This window comes from Perissodus microlepis, chromosome 3 (genome assembly GCF_051167445.1).
Source record: "Perissodus microlepis isolate ML-2025 ecotype Zambia chromosome 3, ASM5116744v1, whole genome shotgun sequence".
Lineage (NCBI taxonomy): Eukaryota > Metazoa > Chordata > Actinopteri > Cichliformes > Cichlidae > Perissodus > Perissodus microlepis.
Genome location: NC_140463.1, coordinates 27,704,665 through 27,730,564, shown reverse-complemented (window position 1 = coordinate 27,730,564; position 25,900 = coordinate 27,704,665). Strand labels below are relative to the sequence as shown.

The 25,900-nt window shown below is 37.2% G+C and overlaps 2 protein-coding genes across 2 annotated transcripts; both read left to right on the top strand.

The window, feature by feature from the left end:
• Nucleotides 1-3,399: 3,399 nt before the first annotated feature.
• LOC146390839 (uncharacterized) lies at nt 3,400-6,260 on the top strand. The gene is made up of 7 exons (XM_084923866.1): nt 3,400-3,498; nt 3,996-4,299; nt 4,831-4,935; nt 5,014-5,029; nt 5,109-5,176; nt 5,300-5,349; nt 5,975-6,260. The coding sequence occupies exons 2-7, from the start codon at nt 4,128-4,130 to the stop codon at nt 6,032-6,034; spliced, it is 471 nt and encodes a 156-aa protein (XP_084779992.1). The 5' UTR covers nt 3,400-3,498; nt 3,996-4,127; the 3' UTR covers nt 6,035-6,260.
• Nucleotides 6,261-13,718: 7,458 nt separating this feature from the next.
• On the top strand, nt 13,719-19,857 carry LOC146390838 (uncharacterized). The gene is made up of 8 exons (XM_084923868.1): nt 13,719-13,828; nt 14,334-14,639; nt 15,528-15,803; nt 15,884-15,988; nt 16,063-16,078; nt 16,158-16,225; nt 16,349-16,472; nt 18,559-19,857. The coding sequence occupies exons 1-7, from the start codon at nt 13,759-13,761 to the stop codon at nt 16,423-16,425; spliced, it is 918 nt and encodes a 305-aa protein (XP_084779994.1). The 5' UTR covers nt 13,719-13,758; the 3' UTR covers nt 16,426-16,472; nt 18,559-19,857.
• Nucleotides 19,858-25,900: the final 6,043 nt, after the last annotated feature.

Below are 25,900 nucleotides of genomic sequence, written 5' to 3'. Positions count from 1 at the left end.
ATGTTAAGATTTAAGAGTATAATTACAAACAACTCATGAAATTGAAATCATAACTTTGTTTTGAAAGATAAAGTATTTATTATGATATATATTTATATATTTATAGTTTATATATTTTATTCGGACTTGTAGGTAATGACTGTAGTGATGATTAAGAACCCATATCAGGCCCTGAGTATGCTGGACTAGGTATAGATTACATTATATTAAAAATTAAATAAACATCCATCCATTTTCTGCTGCTTATCCTTATTACATAAACATTACATATTAAATTTAAAAATATTTCATTTCAGGTGGACCATTGATGGGGAGAATAGAGCTTCAATCTTGTTATTGAAGAAAGAGGAAAATATCTAAGAAAAAAAAAGAAATTAAAAAAAAAATTACTCTCCGGTGCAGTTTGTGAAAATGGTTGTATTATCAATCAGCCTCATGTTTTTTCATATAATAGTGAAAAATAAATATTATAACAATGCTAACATGTTAAATTATGGTGGTCTATATGGCCCCAAATCTAATGTGTAAACGTGTATAAGCAATGCTACTGTAGGAATATGTATTTGCAAGAGGAACTATGAGTTAGAACTATTGTATCCACATGAGTCGTGCCCACTAATATTGCTTTGTTTTATTAACAGTCCATAAATGTCTGGGAACTATGGAGACCAGTTTCTGGACTTTTGGGAGAAGGATGTTGTCCCATTTTTATTTACTACAATATTATAGTGTCAAAACTGCTCAATAATTTTGTTTGTTATAGTTTTCTTTTTATCTTGTATGAAATATTTTCCGTTGGTGAAAAGAGGCATGCCGTTTTCATAGATGTAATATATAGTTTTAGCATTGATTTACTGAGAAAAAGCATCTAAATGGGAGCATATGTTGCCCTAAAACCAACATATCCCTTTCAGTGTTGATGGTACTTTTCCAGATTTGCAAGCTGTCAAATCCATGCAACACTATACTGGCAAAGATGCAATTTTTAGAGCTGGAAGAGGTTCTGAGCCAATGCACTGGTTTCCATGACAGAAATGTGCCTGTTGTTAATCCAGTGCCACAGAAACTCCCTAAGATCATGGGTATGCAGTATGTCTTGATGAGATTTAGTAATCATTACATTTAGTTTTTATTTGCATTTTACACATCATGCCAATATTTTCAGAGTTATGGTTGTATCACAGTATTACTCAGTGTGTTTGTTTTGTATGACCTTGAATCATATTTGACTTGTCGGTGAAGGTTAATGATTGTAACTGTATCTGTTGGGTAGATAGCTTGGACTAGGAGGACTGTAAGGTGCTAGTTCAGATTTGCCACACTCCCCGGAGTGTCGGCCAGAACACACCGCTCAAGGCCCTTGAGTGGTGTGAAGACACCGAGGATAGTGCACGATTTTACACAGGTGGGAGTGACAGTGGTATTGTCATAGAAACAGGTATGTATACAGGTTTAGGTGTGTGTGTGTGTGTGTGTGTGTGTCTGTGTGTGTGTGGGGTCGCTGAAAAGAACAGAAAGAAAATACTATATTATTAAGGTGTTCATATCAATAACTCAAGAATACACCAACATAAACACAGGTGAGAAATAAACTAACATCCCCTTTAATACTATAGGCCATATTAACTACGCCTCACGTATAGACTCACTGAGAAAACTAACACGGTACACGGTTATACCCAACCACATGACAGGAGAGTTAGCTTAGCTTAGTTTAGCACCCATTAGCTGCACGGAAACATAGTCATTTCCCCACTAAACTCAGGCACAGTCCCAAAAACATCTTATTATCACTTATACTCACACATCACAAACTTACTTTGCTCATTAACGCACACTTCTCAAGGAATGACCAACTCCCTGCAGGTAATCTGGAGCAGAAAAGTCCCTGCCCATTGTCTCTCTCATACAAAGCGGTGGGGTGACCGCGAATCTCCGCAAAGACCCTCTCTGGCCCTGAATGACGCAGGCGACTGTTGACGTCCTGGACAAGCAGGCGGGTGACTGTGAATGTGCCCTGTACTTGTTCTGTTTCTTGAGTCACTGTTCAGTCATACGTTATCAGTGCTGTATCACTTCCTGTCATCTGGAGTGTACTTAAAAATGTCTGTCTTTCGCTCTGTGTCTTTAAAGCTTGGCCGGTCAGCATGGCGTCACTAGGATTGCATGACTTCTTTTGAAATGTCACCAAATATGTTGCTGTGATGTCTCAGGGTTTCATGACATGTGTTTCCCTGAAAGGCCTGAATGAGCGTCCAAACAGCTCAGTTGATTCTGCTGAATGATGAGTTTTCATGGTATGAGCAGAAAGAAATGCTGTCATCTCTCCACTTCCCCATATTTCAGAAAAAAAAAGATTCATAATATTTCAAAAATGCCAAGCCAAAGAAACTCAGAACATTTAACTATATTCACAATCTTAGTTTATGTTACTTGTTTGTTCAAGTAAAATTGAATTCATTTCCAAAGTCAGTTTGTCCTGTGACACAAATGGGTTTGTGTGTGATATTTCAGAGCTATTCAACAATCAGCAGTTTAGTGACATAGAAATAAAAAACTAAAATCTTAAACCTAAACGTCATGATGAGGACTCTTCTTCAGGCTGATGATGAAAAGTCCCCTCATGATACTAGTATTGGTACTTATAGTTAGGATTGTGGTGCTATGGTCTAAAATCTAAAGTCACAATAGTCTTAAAAAGATATGTAAAAAGTATGTAATGTTAGCAAACAAATTAGCATAGGTTTTTACACAGGAGTTCCTGCATTTGAAATTTAAATGTTGTCCATTAAGCTGTATGTAGTACATACACATCCTCTTCCTCAGACGTAAGAAATAAGAATTTTGCATAATTTTTTGTATAGTACCCAGAGCCATGAAGAAGGATCTCGAAAAAACTGTTAACAGATTTGACAATCCACTTGACTAGACCAAAACCATTTCCTTTAAAAACAGGATTGCTCATGGGCTGCTCTTTTCAGGTAAAGAAACCCTTCAACAGACTTGTCTGTCCATCTCAGTGTTCTTTAATATTCACAAGTGTCATTTTTTCATGCATCTCAGTATTTACATGCAGTATATACAGACAGAGTGGTGACTGTGGTGGAAGAAACTTTATTCACCACAAACATGTCAGCTGCAGCCAGTGCTTGATCTTGAACATTTAGGCTACTTTCTGTAAGTGAAGCTAACAGTGTTTTAGAAATCCTCTTAAATATCTTTTATTTAACTTTGACTTCAGTGTCTTATAGTTGAATTCTTAAGTGTGTGATTGCTTTGATCTGTATACATAAGGCCTGATTATGACCACTTCTTCTGCTTCTATTTTGATGGTATCCTCCCCCACACTTTTTTTTCCTGGCGCTTACTGTTGAAGACACAGTTTGAAGGATGAGAAGAGGAAACAGAGGTTGTTTCTCCCCACAGAGATGGTTGGCAAACAACGTTACCGTAGCTTCATGCACAGCATTGTGCTGCTGCTCTGGGTCTGTCTCCACTGTAAGTACACCTCTGCTTCCAGATGTTTGTGACATGTGTTGTATTTGTTGCCTCATGAACTCTGGTACATGAGTGAGTTCAGAAGACAGCAGATAGCTGCAGCGTTGCCATTTCTGAGTATTGTTGTGCTAAAGTATTTATTATTGTTCTCGTTGCTACTAATCAACAATTACCTTTAACAGACATTTTGTAGTCAGCAGTTGAATTGGCTTATCTGAGTGGCTTAAACAGCTTCTGACATTTAATTTCTTTTTTAATCATTTGCTATTATATGAAAATTACAAAATTATGAATTCATGTTTGTCCACAGAAAAGCATCAACCCAAAAACATTTCATGGAGCCATAATGTAAATATTTTTGCTATGTTCAGACTTTTTTTGTGGCAAGTCAGTTGTATCAGTGATGTCATTTATGTGAAATGATGTTCTCATTCTGTAAAGAGACCTTTGTTTTCTGATTTGGTTGTTTTATAATCAGTTGTTTGTATGTTTTTCAGATGTGGCGTCCAGTGGAAAACACATCATTCATAGAAAAGTTGGAGAGACTGTGGAGCTTTCGTCAGGCTTACCAACTGAAGGTGTGACTGCAGCAACATGGAGATATGGAGGAATAACAGTTGCAGACAAACATGTGGGTGTTCCTAAAAAAATCTCCATTTAAGGACAGATCAGAACTGAACCTCACAGACTTTACTTTAACAGTGAGAAAACTGACTCTTCAAGATTCTGGTGATTTCATTTTTGTCTCAGAGGTGAATTATGAGCACAGGCCTGCAGTCACCATCACTCTGCAAGTTCATGGTAAGAGACTGTTTTTTCTTTGTTTTCTTTGTTTTTTCTTTGTTTTTAGACAATATATACACACATAATAAGGGGAAAGGAAACAGGTGGGAGCACATCCAGGGCTAATTATAGATGACGAAACAGAGGAAGTAGAACTAGACACAAGACACTAAAATAAAACAGGAAGAAACAGAAACACCAGAAACGAGAGAAAGGCAAAGAAACTTGGAAAGAGGACACATCAGAAACATCAGACAGGCATGATAAATATAACAAAACCAGTATACCTGGACTTACCTAGAATATAACCAGAGAAAGAAAAACCTAACTGGTCCCAGGCAACAATACATCATCAGGGAGCAGGATGGAGAGACCAATGTCACCTGCACAGTTTTCAAACATCTCAGTGAGAAGTCTGCATTTCAAACAGCAAAGTGCAGCAAAGATCATTCACACAGAAAAGAAACAGGTATGTGGAGAGTGACTGAGGTTGTGAATACATGTAATTGCTCTGTTTATATAATTTATTATTACTGTTTGTGATTTCAGAGGACAGCTGTTCTTCTTCTCTTGTCATGTTCATTGCTGGGCTGTTTACTGGAGTATTGATCACTGTTCTGTTGCTTTTTCTGCTTTACTGCATAAAGTCAAAGGGTAAGAGCTTTTGCTATTACTATTAAAAATGTTCTCTTAATTTCCTAATCTTACAATACGTTCTCTTTTTTTCTACAGGTCTATGTCGCAAAAGGTGAGTGAAACTCGTCAGAAGCAGTAATATATAAAAATACTTTTATTCTGGTGCTAATAACATATTAAAATTATTTCAGGCTCACACAGTCTGAAACGATCAACCAGGAAGAAAATCAACAACATGTGTACACAGCGCTTTCCCACGGTCAGGTCTAACACTGTTTATGTGCTATCATCAGCCATATTGTACTGCTTAAAAATGATCAAATGTTAGATCATTTATCAGTGCAAATTATTGTGACTGAACCTCATTGTTATTAACTTGCAGGTGATCTTTCTGTTTATGAGACAATGAGACCTCTGAAGATGGTGGACCAGGTACAGTATGACAATGATGAGCCGTGAAAGGAAATTTCAAGTAAATCAATTCATTTAAAATGTTTTTAATTTCAGGTAGATCACAAACACAGTAACATCAAATCAGATATGAGGTACTGCAGTACTGCACTTCATCATTGTTACTTTAGCATCCTTGATCGCTTTGGTGCAAGTGTGACATCAGAAAAGTCATAAGGCAATTCTCAAATCAGTAACACATTTTCCACACCTACATATTCCGTCCTTTTGTCAGTCACAACTCACTTTCCTGAATACTATCCAGTATTGCATCAATGTTTCAATCAAATTACTTCATGCTTTTTAGAAATATGTATAAAAGAGTAAATACAATACATTTTATATTTAACAGATAGAAATACAAACTTGTGTCACAGCTGCAGTCTTGCCTGGAGATTTTCATCAACATAAAAATAAATATGCCATGCTGTCATCAGACTGCCCCATTTTAACATTCAAGAGTTAAACAATTACGTATTCTGCTGGGCTGTTGATTTTCCAGGAGGGTTATTTTATTATTTTTCATCATATACACCGAGACAACAGCTTCCTTGCTTTCTTACATTTTATCGTGTTTGTTTATAAGTTTGTTTTTTCTAATTCGCAGAAATTGAAGCCAAAACTACTCGCAGAAAGCAAAAAGCAGAACCATGACAGCAGGACATAGAAGATGATGAATCACAGCAATCTGTTTGTCTAAAGGAGCCACATACAGCAGGAAAGGATGAAGGGGAAAATTTAGCCATGTTGGACAGTGATTCAAACTGTTATTTGTTTTATGTTGTTTTGTTTTTAATTTTTTAAAGAAATCTTGGATTTTCCAAAATTTGATGTGTAACTACTTTTCAGATCTGTTTTTGAAACAAAAAGTGTAAAATAACCTTTGTTGATTAATTCTATGGTTTTTCTTTCAAAATGCTGCAACTTTGGCAATCACAAAGACTGTTGTCCCTACAAAGTATCAGTTGTGTACTCTACAGAGAGGAATTTTCTTTGATATTGGGCCACTGCTGTGTCGCTTTGAACATGTACACTGCAGAAACTCAAAATCTTTTACCAATCTTGTAATCTTGAACCAAGTATATTTGTCTTATTTCTAGTCAAAATACTTTTTTCACCTATTTCAAGCAAAAATATCACGTATGAAGTGGAAAAAAATCTGCCAATGGAACAAGTGAAAATTCTCTAGTTTCAAGATGCACTGTCTAAAAACAAGTTCCTATAGCTCACTGAAATGTTACTCTTTAGATAATTGGGTCTTATTATAAGTGTGATGAGATTATTTTGACTAGAAATAAGACATAAATACTTGGTTCAAGATTACAAGATTGGTAGAAGATTTAGTGTTTTTGCTGTGTATTGACTATGTGCACGTTAGCATATGCTACTTCCGGTGCGGAAACTCCTGTGGGGAGCTTTGTTTCCGGTGTCCTATTCACGCCCTGTTTACGTTCCAAAACAAGTTAAGCAAATGAATGAATCAAGCGGCGATTTACATTTCTATAGATGTCTTGGGCATTTACCCAATATATCTGTAAATGATGTTCATCGACTTGTCGATATTTTTTCCCCATGCCTCAGAGCAAAAGAGAAAAGGGATTCAAATGTTATATTTCTCAGCTGTCCCTCGTTTATCACAGGTGTTATGTTCTAAAAATGACCAGCGATAGGTGAAATCAAGTAGCCAATTTTTTTTTTGACGGTGCAAAACGTTTGGTGGACATCGTGGACATACAGCACTGCACTTCAGAGTCACACTGCTAGCGATCGATGCAGCGATTCTGTACTGTACAGGAGAGACGTCACGGAGGAGATCGTCTGCAGCGATCAGGACGCAGGACAATGTGACATAAAAAAAAACGTGCAAACTTGCACTAAAGCGAGGAGAAAGGTGAACCGCGTTATTAGCGAGGGACCACTGTAATTTTGAAGGTAAGTCACAACATACCCTTCGTAAATACTAATGTATAGAAACCCTTACCAGCAATCATTCATTTTTTGTGTGGCTTTTTTCACGGTTTGTTAACATGCTGTGCGGGTGTGTACTTGACTAGCTGATATCGACATAACGGGAAACATCTGGTTTGACTATTGTTCACCTGTAGTTTGAATGCTGAACATTTGCCTGTTTAAATCATAAGACCAGTCACTATACAGAGATGTGCTTCTGAATGTGGACGATGTGTCTTCTGTATGCAGTAATGCAGTTCTGCTTGTGTTGAGTGATGTAAACAACTGATCGATCTAAACTCTTTAAACGTCAAAATTTATCATTAGATTTTTTATGACACAACAGTGGTGAGTGTTCCCACCTTCTGCTCTTTGTAACTTAACGCGATCTTTCAGTTTTCGAGTTTTGGACATGATTTTGGAGTATATCTTCGCAGTAGCGATTGACCGCAAAGTAAAGCTACCGGAAATGTACAACCCTACATCCGGTCTCAAACCAGGAAGTTAGCATTTTCTCGTGCACAGGGTCAATTTGGGGGGTTAAAATTGTTCTTTATTTGTTTAATAAATAATTTTTAAAAACTTTCCTTGTTTAAACATACACCATGGGATGGTCATTCTTTACTTGTGAAAAATACATAAAATATACATATATCATGTGAGGTCCTGTCTCCATGTACTTCTGCAATTAATCACTGGACAGCTGAACAGGTATGTTTATAAATAATATGATTATAGTCCATTTTTCTTATACATATTTTTGACCTGGGGGTAGAATTGATTGTGAACTGAAAGGGAAAGTCCTTATGAACTTGCAAGTTAAAAACATGACGCATTTATGGTAACTCTTTTTCATTTTTATTTAAGAAGAGAATTTGTTTCACTGTGCAATGGCCGAGTCTGTTTCTTTTCTTGGAGATAATTTCTCCTGCTTTAAAGAAAATCCTCTCACGCAGAACACACGATGCTGGAGTGCACAGAAACTGGTAGAGATGCAGGATTACAGTCTTTCTGGGTCCCACAGACGATCACCTAAAAAAAATAAACAAATCAAATTGCTGCACATTTTGTAGAATAACATTTTAAGATTATTTTAAATTGTAAAAGTCAAATGGAAGTGTTTCTAAAGTGATATAACGATATTTATATTATCAAAAGCAGAAGTGAGAATACAGAAGTGGCAGGACTAAAAGAACTATGAAGCAGACAAACTTTCACTTTATTTCTAAAGCATTTTAAAATAACATAACAGTTAACCAAAGTGCGGTACAAAAAGAAAAATAAGTCAAAATTGATGGGATTATTAATGCAGAAATAAAAAACCCACCCTAAAAAAAGAAAGATCAAAGCTAAACAAGAAAAAATGTAGCAAAAGGATAGAAAAATACACAAGAGCTGCACCGAAGTATCTCAACCATCCAAAGAAGAGCTTTGAATTTCATTCAAGAAGCATGGTTGGTAGGCAAACTGAAGTGGGTCCATTGAAGAGCTCACCAGGCCCGAAGCTGAGCAAGGACCGGCCGCTCCAGGATCTTCATCAGGTGGGATGTCAGAGCCACCGGCCTGTAGCAGTTGAGGTCCTTGGGGCGTGAAGTCTTTGGCACTGGTACAAGAAAGGAGGTTTTCCAGAGCTGTGGGACTCTCCCCAGCGTCAGGCTCAGATTGAAGATGCGCTCCATCACCCCACACAGTTGATCTGCATAGAACCTGACGACCCTTAAGGTGATGCCATCTAGACCCGCAGTCTTCTTGGCTTTAATGCTCCTCAGTTCCCTCCTAACCTGGGTGGTTGAGAGAGACGGGCTGGAGCCTTGTGCTGGATGCTGTGGTTGGGGGTGGGGGGTAGTGAGCAGGTTGAGTAAATGAAGTGTGAAGTGGCTGAGGTGTCAGTGGACAGAAATAATTTTTTATTTTTGTCTGCATTTTTAGATAAATAGCTGCACATAACTCCGGTGCTTGCTTCCCTTCATTGGCTTCCAGTGCATTTTAGAATTAAATTCAAAATCTTACTTTTGACTTATAAAGTGCTAAATGGCCAGGCACTGGACTATTTGTCTGTTTTTTGTTTTGTTTTTTTGTTTGAAAATGCAAACTTATTATTAGCGCCATTAGTATCATTTGAAAAAAACAAAACTGACTTCCAAAATTTTCTCATGATTAAAGCTTGCAATACCAGACGGCGCTCAGCATTTACTGAGAATGTATACCACCAAGGTGGAATCATCTTTTCTGTTTCTATCTCTCATTAGTTATCAGTTTTAGGCTACAAAACATTCCATATCTACTTCTGAAATACAAAAGTTACAACTGCCCTGAACCCTGCTGATATCCAGGTATTGTGTTGGAAGAGATGCAATTTGTTTTATATTCATTGGGGCGATCGTGGCTCAAGAGTTGGCAGTTTGTCATGTAATCGGAAGGTTGCCGGTTCAAGCCCCAGCTCGGACAGTCTCAGTCGCTGTGTCCTTGGGCAAGACACATCACCCGTTGCCTACTGCCCAGGGTGGCTGTGGCTACAATGTAGCTTGCCATCACCAGTGTGTGTGAATGGGTGGATGACTGAATGTGTAAAGCGCTTTGGGATCCTTAGGGACCAAGTAAAGTGCTATACAAATACAGGCCATTTACCATTCATTGTGATGGTAAATGAAGAGTAGGTGTGGTGCAGTTTGTGCAAAAGGAACAAAACACATTACAAGAAATAAGTAAATATGTCACAACTTAACTGGCCTCAAACAACCACATTAGAATCCTCTTAAGGATTTGAATCTATCTAATTCTGTTCTGCAAGAATGATATACGCCAATTCTTAAATGTGTCACAAGATGGTGCTCCAACACAGGGGATGAAAGTATTTTTGTGCATGCAGCTGGTCAGTTGTCAGACCTTCACACAATACACCGATTAAAGTCACATTAAAAGGTGAAGGGAACACCTGAATAATCTGGCCACACGGGTCATCACTAACTAGTGCATAAACTAAATATGGCTATAATAAATTTCTAAGTGGCAAAAATCAGCTTCATAAACATAATATATTCAAAATCTCACTAACGTGGTGTTCACCCAAAGCTCACACTGGGATAAAAGCCATGGAAGGCTTTGTGGATTTCTCAGACAATAAGTATAAACTAACTTGTGTTAAGCTTCAATAGATTAAGTGGCCAAAATGCCTGTTTTTGCTCTGTAAGTACTGTTTTCTAATCTCAGTTTATTATAATAGAGGAAGAGGTTTTCAATCGCTCTATCACATCTCAGTTAATACTTATAAGGGAATGCCTCTACCACATGCTGGCATTGAATGCAACGCTCCTGTAATGCATTTACTTTTTTACCTTATGCCAGTTTTTTGTGTTTGACCTGCATCATGGAAAACAGACTGTGTTGATCAGGGCTGAGAAGGATGTTTAAAACGTTCAGAGGCGAGAGAATCACTGCTGGATGCAACAATGGAGCTCCTACATATGGTAGGATTTTTTCTCCAATATTGTGAGAGTGGACACTACAGAATGAGGAATCACTAATTTATCTAACAATTAACTCATTAGATAAGATAAATAAGAAATAGCATTCATGGGGTTGTAGTTAATTTGAGAGAACACAAAATAGCATTATATGCTGATGATGTCCTCTTGTACGTCTTGTACCAGTCCATCCAAACATTTTAGATTTTCTAGGAATGTTTGGGACATATTCTGGTTACAACCTCAACAATTGCTCGGAAGTATAGGGGTTTTTTTCGCTGTAAAAAGAAGTTTTCTTCCCACGCAGTGAACAGCGAACGCTAATGTTTTTGTCACTTTTTATGGAATCAAACTCAAAGTAAGGTCAGTACTTCCACGCTTTAAACGCTGCACGCTCATACTCTCTCCTGCATTCGATATATTATCCATTGTTGATCTGCACACAGCTGTTGCCACGAACGTCGCACTTGCTTACGTCATTGTCATGAGACACTCACAAAAAGAAAAATCACAATTTTAGTAAGGCAGTAACGCAGCGTGCTTACGGGAAAGCAACAGTAATCTAATTACCTTTTTGGCAATAGTAATCCCTTACTTTACTCGTTACTTGAAAATAATCGGATTACAGTAATGGGTTACTGCCCATCTCTGGTTACATAGCACAAAATGTCTTTCTAATGCTTTCATATCAAAACAACCTTCCTCAACAGTGACCCTCTCAAATCATCTGATCAAAGCGAGGATTTTGATGTTGTAGCACATAAACCTGGAAATAGCCTTCAAGTACAACAAAAATCTGTTAAATATTTACCTCATAAAAAACTAATTTATACTTTCTTGGTTAGCATCTTCTTCTATATTGTCTACTTGTTTTAGTTACCATGGTCACATCTTTAATTTAAGTTTTACCGTTTTGTGTGAAAGAATGTCCTGTAACTTGAGATGCGTACATATGATATGTGGATTTCAATGCTTCTGTTTGCTATGAAAAGGAAATCAGGTGGCCACTGTCCACCCACAATTTACAGGAAATTCTACAAATTCCTTTTAGCGTTTTAGTCAGACTTTTTTCAAGCTTACACACAAAGATGTCTTCATCAAAGTTTTGCTCAAAGCAGGGTCACCACCAGAATTTTTTCATAGGAGTTGCCATATGAGGACCACTAAAAATATTGGTGTGGCACTATAAAAAAAGAAACTTCCAGTTTTATTATGCTGTTTTTAAATACAGATTACTAAGTATAGAAAAAAGGGGAGAAAGAAAGAGGAACAGCAGGATACGTTATGATCAGTGATACTGACTGACACCTTCTTGCCTTATTTCCTCTGCTGTCAGCTAAAGGTGCAGCAGTGCTTATGTTGCTTTTCTGTTTTTAATATATTGAACAATACATGACTAAATATTCCGAATCAAATTTTAAGATTTAAGAGTATAATTACAAAAAACTAATGAAATTGAAAACATAAAATAAATTATATATATATATGTAATATTTATAGTTTATATATTTCATCAATATTTTATTATTTGTATTATTAAGCCATCATATCTCTTTCAGTGTTGATGGTACATATTTGCAAGCTGTCAAATCCATGCAACACTATACCAGCAAAGATGCAATTTTTGGAACTGAGCTGGAAGAGGTCCTGAGCCAATGCACTGGTTTCCATGACAGAATTGTGCCTGTTGTTAATCCAGTGCCACCTAAACTCCCTAAGATCATGGGTATGGCTTCATGGTATTTACTAATCATTACATTTAGTTTTTAATTGCATTTAACACAGCATGCCAATATTTTCAGAGTTAAGGTTGTATCACAGGTCTTGTAATATCGATATTATTGCTTTGATGGGAATTTTATTGTAAAATAAATGAGCATAAACTTTCAAATTAATCAGGGTTGTAGAGATTTCTTTCAAATTGTTTTTCAGGGTGTGTCCATGAATGTGTCCTGTACTTGTTCTGTTTCTTGACTCACTGTTCAGTCATACGTTATCAGTGCTGTATCACTTCCTGTCATCTGGAGTGTACTTAAAAATGTGTCTTTAAAGCTTGGCCGGTCAGCATGGCGTCACTAGGATTGCATGACGTCTTTTGAAATGTCACCAAATATGTTGCTGTGATGTCGGGTTTCATGACATGTGTTTCCCTGAAAGGCCTGAATGAGCGTCCAAACAGCTCAGTTGATTCTGCTGAATGATGAGTGTTCATGGTATGAGCAGAAAGAAATGCTGTCATTCTCTCCACTTCCTCATATTTAGGAAAAAAAAGTTTCATAATATCTGAAAAATCCCAAGCCAAAGAACCCCAGAACATTTAACTATGTTCACAATCTTAGTTTATGTTGTCAGTGTGTTTGAGTTGCTTGTTTGTTCAAGTAAAATTGGCTTTTTTTTCCAAAGTCAGTTTGTTATGTGAAATAAATGGATTTGGACTAGTGCATGGACTAGTGGAGTCAGCTCATTAGGTCAGCAAAGTCATCCTTTTCCTCGAATGTAGTGTAGATGAAAAAAGAAAATGTGCACATTTTATTTATATACAATATAGAGCTATGAAGAAGCAGCACGAAGATACTGTAAACAGATTTGACAATCCACTGAACAAAGTTTCACTCTAGTCTATCGCTCTAGACCAAAACCATTTCCTTTAAAAACAGGACTGATCATGGTCTGCTCTTTTCAGCATCTGTGCATCTCAGTATTCATGTACAGTACATGCAGAGTGGTGACTGTGGTGAAAGTGACTTTATTCACCACAAACATGTCAGCTGTAGCCAGTGCTTGATGATTCCTCTTGTATGACAGAGCAAAACTGGGGCTTCTTTAAATGTTTAGCTTATGACCGCTTCTTCTGCTTCTATTTTGATTGAAACCTCCCCCAATCTCTGTTATTTTTAGGGTTTTTTTGTGCTTACTTATGAAGACACAGTTTGACAGATGAAAAGAGGAAACAGAGGTTGTTCCTCTCCCCACAGAGATGGCTGCTGGACGACGTTACCGTAGCTTCATGCACAGCATTGTGCTGCTGCTCTGGGTCTGTCTCCATAGTAAGTACACCTCTGCTTCCGGATGTTTGTGGCATGTGTTGTATTTGTTGCCTCGTGAGCTCTGGTACATAAGTGAGTTCAGAAGATAGCTGCAGCGTTGCCATTTTAGAGTATTGTTGTGCTAAAGTATTTATTATTCTAACTGCTACTAATCAACAATTATCTATAGCAGACATGTTCTTTGAATTCTTGAGAAACAGCTTCTGACATTTTATTTATTTATTTTTATTCATTTGCTTTTCTATTTATATGAAAATTACAAAATTATGATTTCATGTTTGTCCACAGAAAAATATTTTTGCTATGCTTAAATTTTTTGTTGTGCCAAGGCAGTCATATCAGAAATGTCACTTATGTATGATGATCTTCTCATTCTGTAAAAACATTATTTTTTTTTTGTCTGATTTGATTGTTTTTACGTTAATTATCACACTTTGACGATACGGTTTCAGGAAATTTAGACCCACTAACATGTTGAAACTTTCATTTTTTGTATCTTTTTCAGATGTTGAGACTTCCACTGGAAAACATGTCATTCACCAAATCGTTGGCGAGACTGTGGAGTTTTCGTCAGGCTTACCAACTCTAGGTGTGACTAAAGCAATGTGGAAATATGGGGGAATAAATATTGCAGACAAAGATGTGGGTGTTCTTAAAGGATCTCCATTTAAGGACAGGTCACAGCTTAACCCTGAAGACTTTACTTTAACAGTGAGAAAACTGACTCTTCAAGATTCTGGTGATTTCATTTTTGTCTCAGAGGTGTTTTTCAAGCAAAGGCCTTCAGTCAGCATCACTCTGCAAGTTCATGGTAAGAGACTTTGTTTTTCTTTTAAAAAAAAGGTTCCTGATTACTGTTAATGAAAAGAAACCCTGTGAGCCTAAGAGCTTGTCTTTCTCCTTTAGAAAAAGAGAAGTAATCTTACAAGCAGCTTTACTGCTGGGAACTTAAAAAATAAACTTCATTAAAGGCAGGAGCTAATAACCTGAAAAACAGGTACTTACAAGAGAAGCACACAGGAGGACGGACTCATAACTCGAGGAAGAACACAGCAAAGTGGAAGAAAATTAATATTGGCAATATATACACACAGTATAATGAGGGGAAAGGAAACATGTGGGAGTACATTCAGGGCTAATTACAGATAACGAAACAGAGGAATTAGAACTAGACACAAGACACGAGGAAGAACAGACACTAAGATAAAATAGGAAACAGAAACACCAACTGGACACAAACACAAAAAGGCAAAGAAACGTGGAAAGAGGACACATCAGAAACATTAGACAGACACGATAAATATAATAAAACCAAGATACCTGGACTTACCTAGAATTTAACCAGAGAAGAAAAACTTACAAAACCCTACAATATTAAGCACATTGAGGCGACTGTTGTTGTTTGCAGCTATATAAGTAAAACCGAATTAAATTAAGTATAAACAGGCTGGAGGAGATAATAGTGACACAGGAAGAATAGGAATCACACAAGTAAACTCACAACCCTCAGTCCATGACCCAGCGAGCATGACAACATGACACAGTAGTGAACAATACTTATCTGCACTTAATGATGTTAGTTATTGTTAAGTGGCCTAAATTTACATAATGCATTTGCTGAACTCTGCACAAACATCTACTTTCATCTGTGATTCCAAAGGTGACCTGACACGCTTTCTGTCTCCTGTTTCCTCATTAGAGGCCATAACTAAACAGCCTGACATAAAAATCAGTTCTACCTGGATTTCCTCAAATGAATCATGTAAAGTTCTGCTGGAGTGCAGCACAACTGGTGATGTCAGCTACAAGTGGATTGTGGGAAACCAAACACTAACTGGTCCCAGGGAACAATACATCATCAGGGAGCAGGATGGAGAGACCAATGTCACCTGTACAGTTTTCAATCATGTCAGTGAGAAGTCTGCATTTCAAACAGTGAACTGCAGCAAAGATCATTCACACAGAAAAGAAACAGGTATGTGGAGAGTGACTGAGGTTGTGAATACATGTAACTGCTCTGTTTATATAATTTATTATTACTGTTTGTGATTTCAGAGGACAGCTGTTCTTCTTCTCTTGTCATGTTCATTGCTGGGCTGTTTACTGGAGTATTGATCACTGTTCTGTTGCTCTTTCTACTTTACTGCATAAAGTCAAAGGGTAAGAGCTTTTGTTGCTACTATTAAAAATGTTCTCTTAATCTCCTAATCTCATAATACTTTCTTTTTCTACAGGTCTGTGTCCCAAAAGGTGAGTGAAACTCATCAGCTGCAGTAATATATACAAATATTTTTATTCTAGTAGTAATAACATATTTTAATTGTTTCAGACTCACACAGTCTGAAACAATCAACCAGGAAGAAAATCAACAACATGTGTACACAGCTCTTTCCCACGGTCAGGTCTAACACTGTTTACGTGCTTTCATCAGTAATATTATACTGTTAAAAATTATTAAATGTTAGATCATTTATCAATGCTAATTATTGTGACTGAATCTCCACTGTTATTATCTTTCAGGTGACCGTTGTGTTTATGAGACAATGAGGCCTCTGAAGATGCTGGGCCAAGTACAGTATGACAATGATGAGCCATGAAAGTAGCGGAATGACTCTGGGATTTCACGTAATTCAATTAATTTCAGGTAGATCAAAAATGCAGTAACATTAAGTCAGATATGAGGTGCTGCAGTATTTCACTGCTGTTACTTTAGCATCCTCAACTGCTTTGGTGTAAGTCTGACATCAGAAAAGTCACTCTCACCAATAATAAGGGAGTTCTCAAATCCGTAATGCAATTTCCCCACATTCATTAGACTTTCCCATTGTTTTTGTGCACACAGCTTTTGTTTCTACACTTACTTCACTGCTAAAGATATCTGTTGATGCATTCCTCATCTAAATCCGACACCTCATCAAAACCTTTTGTACTTTTGCGAATCACAACTCACTTACTGCCCAGCATTGCATTTGTGCGTTCTGTCAGTAACATGCTGTCTGTGGTAGCAATCAAATTGCTTTTCGGTTGAAACAAATATGAACATATGTTCTCAAAAGAGGTCTAGTTATAATAAATACATACAATACATATCAGTCTTGTGTCCACAAAACTAAATGCATCAGTAAACTATAGTCCAGTAAATTCATGCTACATACATTTAGTAGCAGTTGAATTAGTAGGCTTGTTCAATGGTTCATTAATGCAAATATCTAATCATCCAAACATGAGTCAGCAGTTTAAAGCATTCAGGCATGTAGACATGGTCAAGACTTCCTGCTGAAATTCAAACTGGGCATCAGGAAGAAGGATCAATGGAAGTTGTTTGGTTATTGGTGCCAGGAAGGCTGGGCTCGGTATTTTAGACATTTCCCACACAGCCATCTCTAGGATTGAAAAGGAGTGGTCTGGAAAAGAGAAAATACCTAGTAGACAGCAGTCCTTGAAGCAGATGTGCTACAACAGCAGGAGACCACACCTGATGAGACTCATGTGAGATAACAGGAAACTCAGACTACATCTCACTTGGAAAGTTGGACGATAGAAGACTGGGGAAAAAATGCTGTACTCCAGCAGCATCCGCAGTCACCAGATCTCAGTGAAGTAGACTACTTTGTGGTGTGGTTTAAGGGGAAATTTGGATGAGCAGCCAACAAATCTACAGCAACTGTGTGATGCTGTCATATCAAAATAAAGCAAAATGTCTGCAAAATGGGGAAAGGATCTTGCTGAATCTACGCAACTCTAGATCACTCACTGTTGTGAATACTATCCAGCACTGCATTAATGTTTTCAATCAAATTACCTTTTTTTCAAATATGTATGAAAGAGCAAATACAAAAACACCCTGGCAGTGTTTTACATTTAACATACATAAATACAAACTTATGTCACAACTGCAGTCTTGCCTGGAGATTTTCCTCAACATCAGTCCTATAAAAAAATTAAAATGCCATGCTGTCTCATCATATTGTCATTTGGTGTCATTTATAATCAGTGTTGGGTAAGTTACTTTTAAAAAGTAAGATAAGTATTTTAAATACAATATTGACTAAGTAATTACTAATTACTTAGTCAATATTGTATTTAAAATACTTATCTAATTACTGTGTCAGAAAAGTAACTTAATTACTAAATAAGTAATTTAACTAAATACTTCTTAAAATCCCTATGAACCTTGAATGGACAAACAATAGAAATTAAACTCTTTAAATAATAAATAATTTTTTTTTAAAGACGGAGACTCTACAGTACACAGCGGTAGCATCTCTTCCACAATGTAGCAAACTGGCGCGAAATGATGCGCAGCTGCACTACAGCGATGTTAAAGCGGCAGAGTTTACTTCTACATTTAGAAGATAAATGATTGAAATTAAATAATGATTTTCAGCGAGTTTAATTATTTTACAATGTAACGCAAGTACATTGTAAGTAACTGTAATTAAAATACCTTAAAATGAACAGTAATTAGTTACTCTACTTTTTCAGTGGAAAAGTAATTTAATTACAGTAACGTGTTACTTAGTAATGCATTACACCCAACACTGTTTATAATGCTGCCACATTTTAACAATAAAGTGTTTAACAGTGTGGCACATATTCTGCTAGGCTGTTCATTGTCCTGGAGAGTTATTTTTATTATTTTCCATAATATACACTGTGACAAAACTTTCCTTATTTTCTTGACTTTTATCGTGTTTGTTTATTAGTTTAATTTTCTTTCTAATTCACAGATATTGAAGCCAAAACTACTCACAGAAAGCAAAAAGCAGGATCATGACAGCAGGACATAGAAGATGATGAATGACAGCGATCTGTTTTTCTAAAAGAGCCATGGACAGCAGGAAAAGAAGGAGAGGGGGGTAATTTAGCCATGTCAGACAGCGATTGATTCATCATCGGGAAACTGTTATTTTGTTTTGTTTTTAATTTAAACATGTGATGTGTAACTACTTTTCCAATCTGTATTTGAAAGAAAAAAAATAGTATAAAATAATGACTTTTTGCTATTAGTCCAGTAACACTTTCTTTAATAAATACATTAACTGATTTATCACAGCACAGAGGATGCTGTTTTATTGAGTTTTATTTCAACTTTTCTGAAGCCAGTTACAACAGAACGGGATCTGAAGTGCAGAATTTCTGCACTTTTCCTTAAGACTTGATAATTCATTGACATTGATGCTATTTAATCGCGCTATCTGGGAATGTAAAATGAACCAGGAGACACCCACAAGAAGATAAATGGCTGAAATCCATTCAGCCATATAGATTACATGATGGCAAACATGCAGAAACATGCGTGCAGGGTTTTGTTCAGAAACATTTTAAAACCATCACCCGAAGTCAAGATGGCTGAAACAGTTACTGACTTGTACTGGTTCAGAAGAAAAATGTGGTCATTTTTAGAGATGAATAAAAGAAATACCTGTCATAGAAAATGTAGTTTTCCAGAAAGAGACAAAAAAAAACATGATTACCATGAATGTGTTCAACCATAAGAAAACCCAGAATCACACCAACGCGAGAAAGGACAGATAAACCACATCTAATTATGTGTCACGGTTCTGGGTCATTTTGACCCTGCTTTTTCAGTTTCTTGTATTTTGGTGTGTTTCCAGATTATGCTCATTGTAATTATGTTCTGATTCTTTAGCTATCCGATGATGATGATTATTATTATTATTATTTCTGGGTTAGGTTTTGTTCTCTTGCCCTCATGTTTAGTTTAGGTTTTGCCTGTGCTTAGTCTTCTCTGCCCATATGTCCCTCTGTCTGTCCATGAAGTCTTGTCTGGTCCTCCGTGTCTGTTAGTTTCCTGTTTTATTCTGAAGGTCCTTGTCTTATGTGAGTGAGTGTGTACAGTTTACGTTTCCCCTGTCTCGTCAGCTGTCATTTCTCCCAGGTGTGTTCCCCTCCTGTCTCTCATCCCTTGTTACCTGTTTTTGCCTGCCTGTTAGTTTATATTTTCCAGTTTAGTTAGTCTTCTGTTTGATCAGCAGCCTGCAATAAAGCAGTTTATTCTGAGTTTACTTTTGCCTCCGTGAGTCCTGCCTTTTGGGTCCTTCCTCTCTGCCTGCCTGCACACAGCCATGACATTATGTATATGTGTTCACATATACCTACATATACCAACTCGCATATAAGGCCTTGTGAAATTCAGTGTGACATCCTTTTGACACTACACATCATTTTTTGTCTTTCCATCACTTTTTTAAATAAGAGAAGTAATACAAACACTACACACACCTTGAGGCAAAATCCAGTTGTTATATTTGCTCAAATCTGAACCCTGTAGATTACAACAATACCAATATTCATTTTTCATCGCCAGTTATATAATAATCAGAGATGTTTTTCTTTGTTCCTGTTATTTGATTATGTATTTTTACAATAAAATTAATTCTTAGATCTTTTTAATGTATGTTATTTATGCATTTTGATTTTCAGCTTTTTTTTTTTAATTTATTGAACACATTTTATCCTAAATATGACCAACAGATACAGCAGTGAATAGTGCTAATAGTACTCTGGATTTAATGAAGTTTATTGTGGTTGATTGGCCTAATTTTATATAATACATTATATAAAGGGGGGATTGGTTAATTGGAAACTTTAATTTGCCCATAGGTGTGAATATGAGTGTGACTGGTTGCCTGTGTCTATGTGTTAGCCCTGCGACAGACTGGCGACCTGTCTGTCTGGCAACCAGCCCATCCCCCAGTGTGCATATTTACTCCCTCTTTCTTTCTTTTAATGTTTCTTTAAATTATGATATTAGTGATCATGAATGATGTGGTAGTAACTGTGGAAGGGATCTGATTTATTTATATTATGCTGATGATATTCCCATTGTTGTTATTTTTTCTTTTAATTATGAGCTGTTGTTAACGAACATAATGTGATCATTTTCAGAAAAATGCTTGATCCTTTTCCTGGGTGTAGCTGGTGGATGTTTGATACTTGTCATTATATTCAGTGCAGCTCTGGGTGTTTTTCTCTGCAATAAAAGACATGCAGGTAAGAAACTCTGAACTATGATCACTGTTTATTATTGCAAAGTAAAGCCCTTCTTCTCGTATCATGTTCATTGGTAAAATATGTTTTTAAATATGCAACAGGTTCGTGCAGCTAATCAACAGCTGTAATGTACAAAAATACTTTTGGTCTACTGATAATAACATACTTCCATTGCATGAATATTCATGTATTTTGATAATGTCAGTGTTATACAGTCTGAAACAATCAACCAGGAGGAAAATCAACATCATGTGTACTTTGCTCTTTCCCATGGTCAGGTCTAACACTGTTTAGAAAGAATGATTAAATGTTAGACCATTTGCACTTTATTATGACTTTATTATGACTCAACTGTTGCTAACTTGCAGGTGATCGTTGTATTTATGAGACAGGTAGAGGCTCTGAAGATCCTGGACCAGGTACAGTATGACAATGATGAGCCATAAAAGTAACAAATAGCAACTCTGGGATTTCAAGTAATTGAGTTGTGACATTCTTAAACTATTCTTACTGTATTTCAGGTGGATCACAAATACAGTACATCAAATCAGACTAGAGGAGCTGTAGTACTGCATGTCTGTGTTTTTTTTTTTTTTTTTTTTGGTGTCTTAAGTTAAAAATGATTGTATCAAATAATCCTTTATTGATGATTCAAGATTATAACTAGAAACAGCTCATACATTGAAGATTTAACAACATTTTTCATGTATAAAATAGCATGAAAGACTGTGTCTGTTTCACATGACCTGGTTTGAATTATCTTGTGAATCTTTGAGAGGAAACCCATCTCTCACATCTGTCTGTTTGCCTGCTCATTTAGTTCAAGATCCACTGTCAACAAAACTAGTGCAGACAATAGTAGTAGCAAGTAGCAACAGGAGAGAGAGGGAGAGAGAGAGAGAAGAAGAAGCAGCTGACAGTGAAAAGACAGAAAAACTCCAGCTTTGTGTCTTTTTCCATTCTAGCTGAAGTACGGGACAAACTGTGTTCCTTTTCAAATCAATACGAAACGCGTAATAATTTCTCTGAATGCGGAACGATTCTGTTTTTTACAGGACGGTTGGCAACTCTACTAACTAACCTTATGAATAAAATAAAGTTCACTATCAGTAACATCATAGCACCCACCCAGCTGCATAGAAACTCTGTCATGCTAGCTAGTATGCAGTACGAGTTATTGTAACTGATTGTAAAAAGTTAGCACAACAAAAATAAACTACACCTAAACTTGGTTTATATCTGACCCAGATAGATTGCAGGTCATAACTTCTTACCTGAAGTTTAGTTCACCTGACACTCGGAGCGGCGGCCGTCTCGGTCGTGCCAACAGTTAACCCTTCGCGTGCCAGCTGTGGCACACGTGCCCAGGGTTGCCGACCCCTGTTATAGGCCAATCTCCAACCTTCCTTTCATATCAAAAATTCTTGAAAGAGTAGTTGTCAAACAGCTAACAGATCATCTGCAGAGGAATGGCTTATTTGAAGAGTTTCAGTCAGGTTTCAGAGCTCATCACAGCACAGAAACAGCTTTAGTGAAGGTTACAAATGATCTTCTTATGGCCTCTGACAGTGGACTCATCTCTGTGCTTGTCCTGCTAGACCTCAGTGCAGCGTTCGATACTGTTGACCATAATATCCTATTAGAGCGATTAGAACATGCTGTAGGTATTACAGGTACTGTGCTGCAGTGGTTTGTATTGTATCTATCTAATAGACTCCAATTTGTGCATGTAAATGGAGAGTCCTCTTCACACACTAAGGTCAATTATGGAGTTCCACAGGGTTCAGTGCTAGGAAAAATTCTGTTTACATTATACATGCTTCCCTTAGGCAGTATCATTAGAAGACATAGCATACATTTTCACTGCTATGCAGATGACACCCAGCTCTATCTATGCATGAAGCCAGATAACACACACCAATTAGTTAAACTGCAGGAATATCTTAAAGACATAAAGACCTGGATGGCCGCTAACTTTCTGCTTCTAATTCAGATAAAGCTGAGGTTATTGTACTTGGCCCTGAAAATCTTAGAAATATGGTATCTAACCAGATTCTTACTCTGGATGGCATTACCTTTGCCTCCGGTAACACTGTGAGGAACCTTGGAGTCATTTTTGACCAGGACATGTCCTTCAACGCACATATTAAACAAATATGTAAGACTGCTTTCTTCCATTTACACAACATCTCTAAAATTAGAAATATCCTGTCTCAGAGTGACGCTGAAAAACTAGTTCATGCATTTATTACTTCCAGGCTGGACTACTGCAATTCATTATTATCAGGATGTCCAAAAAACTCGCTGAAAAGCCTTCAGCTAATCCAAAATGCTGCAGCAGGAGTACTGACAGGGACTAGAAGGAGAGAGCATATTTCTCCTGTTTTGGCTTCCCTTCATTGGCTTCCTGTTAAATCCAGAATTGAATTCAAAATCCTGATCCTCACATACAAGGTCTTAAATTATCAGGCCCCATCTTATCTTAATGACCTTGTAGTACCATATCACCCTATTAGAGCACTTCGCTCTCACTCTGCAGAACTACTTGTTGTTCCTAGAGTATTTAAAAGTAGAATGGGAGGGAGAGCCTTCAGTTTTCAGGCCCCTCTTCTGTGGAACCAGCTTCCAGTTTGGATTCGGGAGACAGACACTATCTCTACTTTTAAGATTAGGCTTAAAACTTTACGTTTTGCTAAAGCATATAGTTAGGGCTGGACCAGGTGACCCTGAATCCTCCCTTAGTTATGCTGCAATAGACGTAGGCTGCCGGGGGATTCCCATGATGCATTGAGTTTTTCCTTTCCAGTCACCTTTCTCACTCACTATGTGTTAATAGACCTCTCTGCATTGAATCATATCTGTTATTAACCTCTGTCTCTCTTCCACAGCATGTCTTTATCCTGTTTTCCTTCTCTCACCCCAACCAGTCGCAGCAGATGGCCCCGCCCCTCCCTGAGCCTGGTTCTGCCAGAGGTTTCATCCTGTTAGTGATGAAGCTGACGCTCCAGCGCATGTGACCAAAAGAAACCAACCCACTGCTTCAGAAGCACAGTGTCAAGGCTTGACTCATTTGGCCAGAGTCACGTGATCAGTGACGTCCGAAGCTTTATTTAGAACCTAACTGCTTTAGTACCTGATTCAATGGTTTATAAGGGAGTGTATCATTTGTGGGATTTGTGGAGTGTTTTGATGGTGAGAGACAGCAAACCACTGATCATTCTATTCAGAGATACGGAGGAAGAGAGGAGGTTCTGTTGTGTGTGGGAGTATTTTGAGTTGATTTTGGTCAATCGGGTGGGTTTGCCAGCTTTGTGTTGTTGTTGTTTGCTTTTGTTTTGTGTGTGCTTATTTTACCTAAAAACGTGAAAGACCTAAAATATCGAAAAGCTGCTTTTCATAATTTAAATATCAATAAATAACTTTAGAAATACTACCATTTCACTCTTTAAATTTAATGTAATAAAAATATACATACCTGAATTGAATTAAATGGTTTTATACTGCAGTGGCAAAGAGATTAAAAATATGGTTTTAGTTGTAGTGAATGGGGCATTTTTGTCTATTGCACTACACAAAACATTGCTATCAAATCAGTTATGTGGCTGATCTTTGACATGTCCACGAGCCCACAATGAGCTCCGCCCAGACAGCACCTAGCGGGAGAGAGGAGAGAGAGAAAACCAAAACGCATGTAGCCACACAAGGCCAGCCGGGCAGCACAGGGACCAATACAGGGACAGTACAACTCTGGACCTTCTATCCAAACACCCGGGATGCATACATAGCCACTGCACTGCCCCAGCAGCTAGTTTAGACAAATTTGCCCTGTTAATACTCAGTATACTCCTGCACATCAAAGACTTCCTGTTCTGCCAAAAGCAAAAAAACAGCAAAGAATTTATCTGCTACAAAACTGTTGATGTAGCAGTTTCTATCTGATATGACTGATCCAGACGGTTTGAGATAAAGGTTATAATAGGCCTTTATTTAGCTCCTCAACAGAAGCCGTTTAGCTCATCTGCATCATATATTTGTCCACCGACATGCATCATTATGTGGTGATCATAGAATTGCAGTGAAATTTAAAGTACTTAAACTGTACAGAATAAACAGCTTTTTAAATGTGGCTTACGTTTTTAACTTTTAATAGTCATTAAAACTAGAAAAGTGCTGCAAAACTCCCACTCTGTGGTATCTCTTGTGAGGTTTTTTTTTAATGAAATTAAAGCTTCTGTCACTTTGAGGGTTTCCAGAAGCCAGAAAAGGGAAAACACTGACTGCCAGTGAGTTGTCCTGTTTGTATTAAGCTCTGTGTGTAGCAGGTGCCCATTTAAGAATAAATATAAATAAAAATAAACAGGTGTAACTGTGGGTGAAGCAACTTTGTGTTTCTACTTCTTTTTTTATTTTCTTCCTATTCTTCTGTAAAAAATAAAGTACGAAGTGTGAAACTTTGTCACACTGATGTGGGCAACAATTGTCAAGTTACCCATGAGCCTCAGGAACTCAGCCCAGCTGACATCACCATAAACACAACAGCACTTTTAAAGTCATAGCGTTCTAATCTGAGAGAGAGGGCAGGACTTCCTCTTGCCTCACGCCCACTTCTGGTTAACGACACTATTTCTGTTTAGCTTGAGCTTGCTCACGACATGTGGGTGAATTTATCACCAAACTACAATTTCATGTTAAAAAATCTGCATTAGTGTAATGAAATACTTTAAATGAGTCAAGCTCAGCTTTGTCAGTTCAGATGTATTTTTAGTTTTATAATGACATCTCTGTTTATCAGCATCAGTTAAAACTTTATTCTTCTATGAATCTATTTTCTTAATTGTTTATGAAGTTCTGGTTCTCAGATGATTTGGAGCCTGTCTCAGCTGTTTTAGGATGAGAGGTGGGGTACACCCCGGACAGATGAAAATTGAAATGAATATAAAAGAGTATAAACACGTCATGCTGTGATCAGATCCTGTTAAGTATGTCATGTCAGTGAAAAAGGAAGGAAGCAGAGAGAAGAAGTTGAAAAAAATCTTTGTTTCCTTCACAGCTCTT